The sequence below is a fragment of the Pezoporus occidentalis genome, unplaced genomic scaffold (genome assembly GCF_034315485.1).
Source record: "Pezoporus occidentalis ecotype Australia unplaced genomic scaffold, CSIRO_AGI_Poc_V1 ctg278, whole genome shotgun sequence".
Classification (NCBI taxonomy): Eukaryota; Metazoa; Chordata; class Aves; order Psittaciformes; family Psittacidae; genus Pezoporus; species Pezoporus occidentalis.
The window spans coordinates 317,990-325,577 of record NW_026914697.1 but is presented as its reverse complement, the minus strand read 5'-3'; the positions used below and the strand labels follow the sequence as shown (position 1 = coordinate 325,577).

The window sequence follows — 7,588 nt, the reverse complement described above, 5'->3', positions numbered from 1 at the left end:
CTTGTCCTGCAGAGCTCTAAGCGAGGATAAAACAAACCCCACTTTTCAGATGCAAATTCCCCCGCTCGGAGCCGCCGCCGGGGCCGGGAACCGCGGCACAGAGCGGGCGGGTGTTAACGAGGCCTCCGCCGGCAGCTACGCTCTGGCCGGGCCGGTGGCCTCCGGGCCTGGCCAGCGGCTGACGGCTACCGCGGCACTGAAGGAATGCCCGGGGCCATTTGCATTGCAAATAGCCCCGCTCCAGCCCAGCCACCGCGATATGGGGCCATGGCAGCGAACGCCGAGCTCCGCCGCGGCGGGGATGGCGGCGCCTGGAGGGCAGCGGGGGCCAGGCCCAAGAGCGGCCTGGGGGGATGAGAAGGAACGTGAGAGAAACGGAGGGAAAGAGAGGGACAAAGAGGAGAAATGGGAGAAACGGAGGGGAAAGGATGGAGACTGGGGGGGGAAAGGATACAGACTGATGGGGAAAAGGATAGAGACTAGGGGGGGGGAAAGGATAGAGACCAGGGGGGGAAAAGGATACAGACTGATGGGGAAAAGGATAGAGACCGGGGGGGGGGGGGGAAGGATGGAGACTGGGGGGGAAAGGATGGAGACTGGGGGGGGGGGACTGGGGGAAAAGGAAAGGATACAGACTGATGGGGAAAAGGATAGAGACTGAGGGGGACAGGATAGAGACTGGGGGGGAAAGGGATAGAGACCAAGGGAAAATTGAAAGAGACAGGGAAACCAAAGGGAAAATAGAAACTGAGGGAAAAGGAGAGAAACGGAAATAGAATGAGGGAGACGGAGGGCAGTTAAGAGGAAGGGAAAAATGAGGAAGAACATGGGAGAATGAACGGGGAGTGAGGGAGAACAGGGTAAGATTAAAGAGAAATGGAGCGTTGGGGGGAAATGAACAGGAAGGGAAAAGACGGGAGGAAACGGAGCTAAAATGGAAGGAGAGAGGCTGCGGGAGGCCAAGGCAAACCGCGGGCAGGCAGCGCCACCGGCTCCCTGCCCAGCCCAGCTGTTCGGGACTGCCCTGCCCGCTGTGCCGGGAGCTGCGGTTTCCCTTGTTCCCAGCCCATTTGTGTAGGGAATTAACACACGGGTGAGCTCCGCAGCCGCCAGCGGCGGGGAAGCGTGGGCCCAGGGAGGGAAAAGGGGCGGGTTGGCGCAGCCGCCAAGTACAACAAGGCCTGAACACTCGGTCCCGGTGCCGGCCGTGCGGCGCGGGGCCGGGGACAAACCACGGAGGGCACCGGGGAAGGGGCCACGGGCCCGGCCACGCCGCAGCGTAACGGGCGGGGGAGGTGGGGAGGGCCCGCTCCCTCCCACTCCCCGCTTGACCCAGCGCAGGCCCCGCCCCTAACCCCGCCCCTTCGGCAGCCCGCCCGCGGCCGATTGGCTGTCGCTTCTGCCCGTCAGGCGGAGGCGGGGCGTGACGGCTGCGCCCGGGCGGAAGCCCCGCCTCCAGGCGTGTGGCGGCGCGGCCATTGGCGGCGGGCGGGTGCCTCTCTGGTGGCGTCGGTTTCCGGTTCCGCGGGGCGGGCGCCGGGGGGGTGGCGGGGCTGCTGCCTGTGAGTGACACACAATGAGGCGAGCGGCGGCGGCGGGGCCGTGAGGGGCCGCGACCGAGGAGGCGGCGGCGGCGGCCGAGGCGGCGGGGAGGGGGGTGGGGGGGGACGGACGGAGGAGCGGCCTCGCTCGGAGACGAGGTTGGAGACGGGGGAAAGAGACCCCCCCCCGCCGACCGGCCAGCGTAGATCGCCGCGGCGGGAGCGAGCGAGCGAGCGGGGCCCGCGGCGCTGCGCCCAGCCATGGACAATCAGGTGAGGGAGCGGCCCCGCCGTGCCGCTGCCGGAACCCCGGTCGTCAGGGGGGAATGGAGGGGTGATTCCCCCGGTGGTGCTGGGGGGCATCGCCCCGCTTTGGGGAGGCACCCCCGTGCTCACACCCCCTCCTCACACCCCATCCTCACACCCCCTTATAGAGGGGGGGGTTGTTCAGCCCTCGCCCCTTCCTGGGCGGCCGCGCTGCAGCCTCGCCCGCGGCAGGGGGTGGCAGCAGCATTTCCCGCAAATTCCTGCCCGGGCTTCTTTAACGGGAGGGGTGGTGCCGGCCTCGGGTCGTCTTTCCCCCCCCCCGCACACACACACCGCGGTGCAAAGTGTTAATGCCACCGGCGGAGTCCTCGCCGCCCTGCGGGGAGCCGCCCGGTAGCTGGCGGGTGGCCGCGGTGCCGCAGCGGGCGGGGATGGAGGCTGGAAGTTTACCTGAGGTGATGCCGAGCGGGCGGGCTCCGGTCCTTTTGTGTGCGGGAGCAGGTTACCTGCGAGCGGGGCGCGGGAGGGGAGCCCCGGCGGCCGCGGCATCAGCCCCTCGGCAGGGCGATGGGGGGAGCTGGTTACGGCTTTCAGGCAATTAGCACATCAAACAAAAAACCGGCGCAGCCTTCCGAGTGTTTGTTGCGAAGTTGAGGAGCAGACGCCTTTGTATTATTACAAATTGTTTGAATAGGAGCCTGATTTCCCTTTGTTGAGAGACACGCTTGGAAAAGAAAACCTCCATTTTCAGCGGAGCAGCTTTGGGTGTTTGTTATGTTGAGAGATCTTCTTTTCAAATGTGTTTCAACTTCTGGCTTAATTCATTGCGATTGTTAATGGGACCGATATGTGAGGAGTGTGGCGAGTACAACTTTCACTCTCAGTTAAACACTTCTCTTTTATCTTTAATTTTGTTCCCTTCCACACAGCCCCATCTGTTTCTCAGCTAAAATTTCTCAGCCGTTTCAGCTAGAAAGGCAGATTTTGTAGCCTGACAGTCATTTGCACCTCTCTGGAGAGGGGTAGTAACTGGCAACGGTAGCAGGATTTAAAGGGTAATTATGGAATCGATAACATGAAGCTGCAGAACAGCCTGGCTCCGTTATGTGAACGCTTGCGTGAACGCTGTGGGAAGTATCCCAGATAAAACAGGCCTGCAAGCCCCCTCCTCCGTGAGCTTAGGATTTAGGCAGGCTGTCTTCACATAATGCTCTTCCACCAGAGGAGAGGTTGCTGTGCTTGGAGGGAAACACACCTTGCCTCTTTTCTCATTCCTTAATACACCATGAGAGACCAGACGACCTCATACCTTCATTTTTAGGCGAGATGGGGAGCCAGCGTAGATAAGCCCTAAAGCAGAGAATGAGGAAAAATGGCCTTCCAAGAGAACTTGCAGAGGAAGGTAACCTAAAGAAATGTGGTGGTAACACCAGTGAAGCAATTAGATGAGCTTGTCCCTGAGACTTAGAATTGATGTGTTGGATGGCAGCTGAAGGTATTTTGCTATAAATATAACCGCCTGAAAGAGCGCGTTAAGGCTTATGGTTGAAATTAGAACTGGACTGCAATTTGGGAGGTCGAGCTTTGATGCCTGGTAGTCTGTAGACCTCCTGTGTGATCTTTTTACAAAGGAAAGAATACGGCGATTGAGGCGCTTTTTCAGAAGGTATTAACCATGCTCTGAAAAATCACGTTTCCAGCCAGTGTCAGGTGGGAGATGCAAAAGAATTTCTGAGCGTTAATTGTAGCCATACTCCTTGTTGCAGTTCCTCAATGGGAAAATGAGGGTAATACTTATCCTAAATGGTTGTGTAGAGCTCGAGAAGCTTTCTCTTTCCCTCTGCATTGTCTAACATCATGCCCTTGGCTTGGCTCAGTGTCCACCTGTAATGTAGGTAATGACAAATAACATTGTCTCTCCCACTGGTAATTTGAACTGCTGGAAAGAACAAAACACTTATTTTCAAGTCTTAGGTGAAGAAGGAGGGGAAGGACTAAAAACTACCAGCTTTTTTTTATAAGCTTCCAGTTGCTGAAGCTGGATTTTGCTGAGTTTAGTTTGCAATCACTGAGCTCCTGGTTTACTTTGTACAACATGTTCCCAAGTGTTCGGATACCTTCGGTGTTATTCCCTGTCTCTGCAAATCTTGCCCTAAGATTTGCTTGCTTTAACTTGTGTCTGAATCACGTTTGCCTTTCCTCTGTTACATATGTTTAATCCGTTTGCTTTCTTCTGACTGTGCAGTCTGCAGTAATACAGGGATCTTCACAATTAATTTAATCTGGGTTTTAAGACATTTAATGTGATTCTTGTGCTTTGAATGAGACCCTGAATACACCTTCTCTGTTATTCAGTGATTAGAGGAGGATTTGTGAGCCCAAATCAGAATTAGGTTATTTTAGTGCTGGGTAGTGTGCAGACATGCTACATGGTAGCTTCGTCTTTGAGAGTGTGTTAATAAAATACATTTAAAAGACTAGAAGGAGCATCATAGTTTTATTCTAATGGATTACATATTCTAGAGAATATTATAAACCACCAATTCATGATCCAATTTTTCATGTTTTAACATTAATTTTCTGTCAGTGCTGTGAATTTTATAAGCTGTGAACATCAAGTTCTGTCTCTGACACTTTCCAGAAATAAAGATTCTGCAATTAGGACTTAGCTGACAATTTCAGTAAGTGAGGCAGATAAACCTATCCCTCTCCTAAAGCTGTTTTCCCTGCAATGCTAATATTAGGAAGAAAATAGGTATGAAATGGTGGTAGGAGCTATTTTTATGATACTGTTTCTGTTGACAGCCCTGTAGTTTTGAGTATGAGATTAATCTCTCCGTGCAGGCTGTTGTATTCCTCCCCTGCAGTGATATTGTTGGGGCTCAGCATTATGCAGAACATGTAAAGTATTTCATTTTGCTGATGGTCTTACCTCTGTTCTAAACCAGTGCACGGTTCAAGTAAAACTGGAGCTGGGGCACCGAGCCCAACTGCGGAAGAAGCCCACCACCGAGGGCTTCACTCATGACTGGATGGTGTTTGTCCGTGGCCCAGAGCAGTGTGACATCCAGCACTTTGTGGAACGTGTGGTCTTTCGGCTCCATGAGAGCTTCCCCAAACCCAAACGAGGTGAGTGTGTTTCTGAAAGTGAGTTATTTGGGCTCCTCTGTCTGAAAGAGCATTGTGCAAGTAAAGGTTGTCTCATACTGACACCTCTCTGTAAAATATCCTCTGCGAGAGGAGCAAAATGTGCATTGTGTACTCTTCAGCTGTAACCTTTACTGTCTTTGTTTGAGGAAGGTCAGGGCAAATGGGACCTTTCTTCAGATGAAAGGGCTACGGGTGAGATGCTTTCTCTTATTTAAGCATTAGTACATGCAGATTCTCAAGACACTTTGTGACAGCAGAAGATAATTCATGTTACAGAATGGGAAAGATGTGTTTCATTTATTAATATTAGCTAACAAAAGCTGGAAGTGTGTGACAGGCGAGAGATTCTTAAATATTGGGCTTGTATACATAGAAACATAGAATTACAGAGTGGTTTGGATTGGAAGGGACCTTAAAGCTCACCCAGTTCCAACCTCCTGCCATGGGCAGGGACCCCTTCCACTGGAGCAGCTTGCTCCAAGCCCCTGTGTCCAACCTGGCCTTGAACACTGCCAGGGATGGGGCAGCCACAGCTTCTCTGGGCACCCTGTGCCAGCGCCTCAGCACCCTCCCAGGGAAGAGCTTCTGCCTCAGAGCTCATCTCAGTCTCCCCTCGTGCAGGTTAAAGCCATTCCCCTTGGCCTGTCCCTACAGGCCTTTGTCCAAAGCCCCTCTCCAGGTTTCCTGCAGCCCCTTTAGGCACTGGAAGCTGCTCTAAGGTCTCCTCTTAAGGGGCCTTCTCTTCTGCAGGCTGAACCAGCCCGTGTCTCTCAGCCTGGCTCCAGAGCAGAGCTGCTCCAGCCTTCACAGCATCTCCGTGGTCTCCTCTGGCCTTGCTCCAGCAGCAACACATCCCTCTTTTGCTGTTGCCCCAGAGCTGGATCAGGACTGCTGGGGGGTTCTCCCCAGAGCGCAGCAGAGGAGGAAAGTCCCCTGCCTGAGCTGCTGCTTGTGCTCTGGTGGTGTAGCCCAAGATACATGCTGGAGCGTGTTGACTTCTGTGTTGGTCTTTAAGTAGCTTTCAGGATTCTTGCAGTTTCTAATTGTAGAAACTGAACAGGCAATCTTCTGCCTGTTCAGGTAGCATTAAACCCAGCAGAAATCAGTGATGCCAAAGGGGTGATGTTCTCTTTTCCAGTGGTACGGATGTGTGCAGGCACCATGCAGTTAGTGTGGTTGGGAAGAGCATACAAACTATAGTGTTAACTTTCTGCTGATCCATTCTTTGCTCTTTCTGACTGTGCAGCAGTGTGAACCTTATTCTTGGCACGGGGCAGCAGAAGCACATGGTTGAGGTGGAAGAGCAGGAATTGCCCTTTTCAGCAGCAGCACAGAGTTAGATCTGCTTAAGATTGTCTAACTCCATCTGCAGTGTTGTTCTGTAGTGTTAGGAGGAATGCTGGCTGCCCCAGAGAGCTGCTATACACATCACTTTACAGCGTGCATTCTTTGAAATATTTCACTGAAAGACTGTTTACACAGGATGTCTTAGGGCTTCATACTGTGTTGGTACCTGTGAGAGCCCACGGTGGAAAGGAGCTCAGAAGTTTTCAGCTCGTAAGGATGTGAATCTAGGCTGTGTGTTGTTAGTATCTTCTTCAAATGGAGGTAGTAAAACTGATGTATGATCAGCAAATGCAATGCAGAGTTGAAAGCTAATTTATAGAACAAAAGTTAGAAGCTGCTGTGCTGCAATTTTTGTCATCTGCTATAATTACTTTATTACAAACGACTGTCTTGAGATAGTACCTGGTCTTTGCTCAGTCAGTTGCCATATCATTTACCTTTAAAGACAAGTTTTTTCCCCATATCTCTGCTGTGATTTCTTAAGCTTGCTCCTAGTGCCAGCTTGCTTTTGACCAAAGCATGTCTGGATTGTACAGAAATGCTATGGCAGATGCACACTATTTCTAGATCTATTTGAAGGGTTTCTTCAGATGGTTTGCTCTTACTTGGAGCAGAATCTACTGGGGAGGGTAGGCTTGTGCTGCGAGCAGATTGCCTATGTAGTAGTTTTAACTCCTTTGAATAGAGCAGCAAAGGAACAAAGGCTGCTTGGCTGACAGTCTGAAGTTTCCTGCTGCCATATTGGCACTGTTCTTTGGGGCTTTCCCCCCTAAATGATAGGCTTCTTATATGAAATTCAAGTTAAAGCAAGTCTAGAGATACTAATTATTTTTAGATGCACTCTTTTTTTCACACTAGAATTTTGAGTGCTGCTTCCTAGCACCTTAGTGATGGTAGAAGTGCTTCGAGCTGGGATAATGTAGCTACATCAAAGGGTGATAATTTGTGTGCTTTTCAGGTTTGAGGTAGTGTTTCCTAATCATATTAATTACTTGGGATTCTTTAGAGAAAGTAAAAAGATTTGCACTGAATTCCTCTAATTACTTAATTGACTTTATTTACATATATTGTAGTGCATAAATTACGTGCAAGTGCATCTGGTTCTTGAGGGGGAGAATCTCTCTCTTGGTCTCCTGTTTCTTCTGGCAGATAAATGCTAATAAGTGGTCCCAGAGTCCTTCATGTGGGCTGTCGCTGTGCTGAAATGCGGTGGTAGGTGATGGGAAGGGTTCAGTAGCACGAGGAGACAACAGGTAGCAGCAGGACAGGGGGAACTGAGGCAG

General features: G+C 51.8%; 1 protein-coding gene across 2 annotated transcripts in view; it reads left to right on the top strand.

The window, feature by feature from the left end:
* The first annotated feature begins 1,643 nt into the window (after positions 1-1,643).
* The window catches only part of MLLT1 (MLLT1 super elongation complex subunit), a 29,942-nt gene continuing 23,997 nt past the window's right edge, over positions 1,644-7,588 (top strand). For both annotated transcript variants that reach the window (XM_062625181.1, XM_062625180.1), the window contains exons 1-2: positions 1,644-1,814; positions 4,757-4,937. In XM_062625181.1, the coding sequence (XP_062481165.1) occupies positions 1,803-1,814; positions 4,757-4,937 (193 nt within the window). In that variant the 5' untranslated portion in view covers positions 1,644-1,802. The remainder of the gene's footprint in view (positions 1,815-4,756; positions 4,938-7,588) is intronic.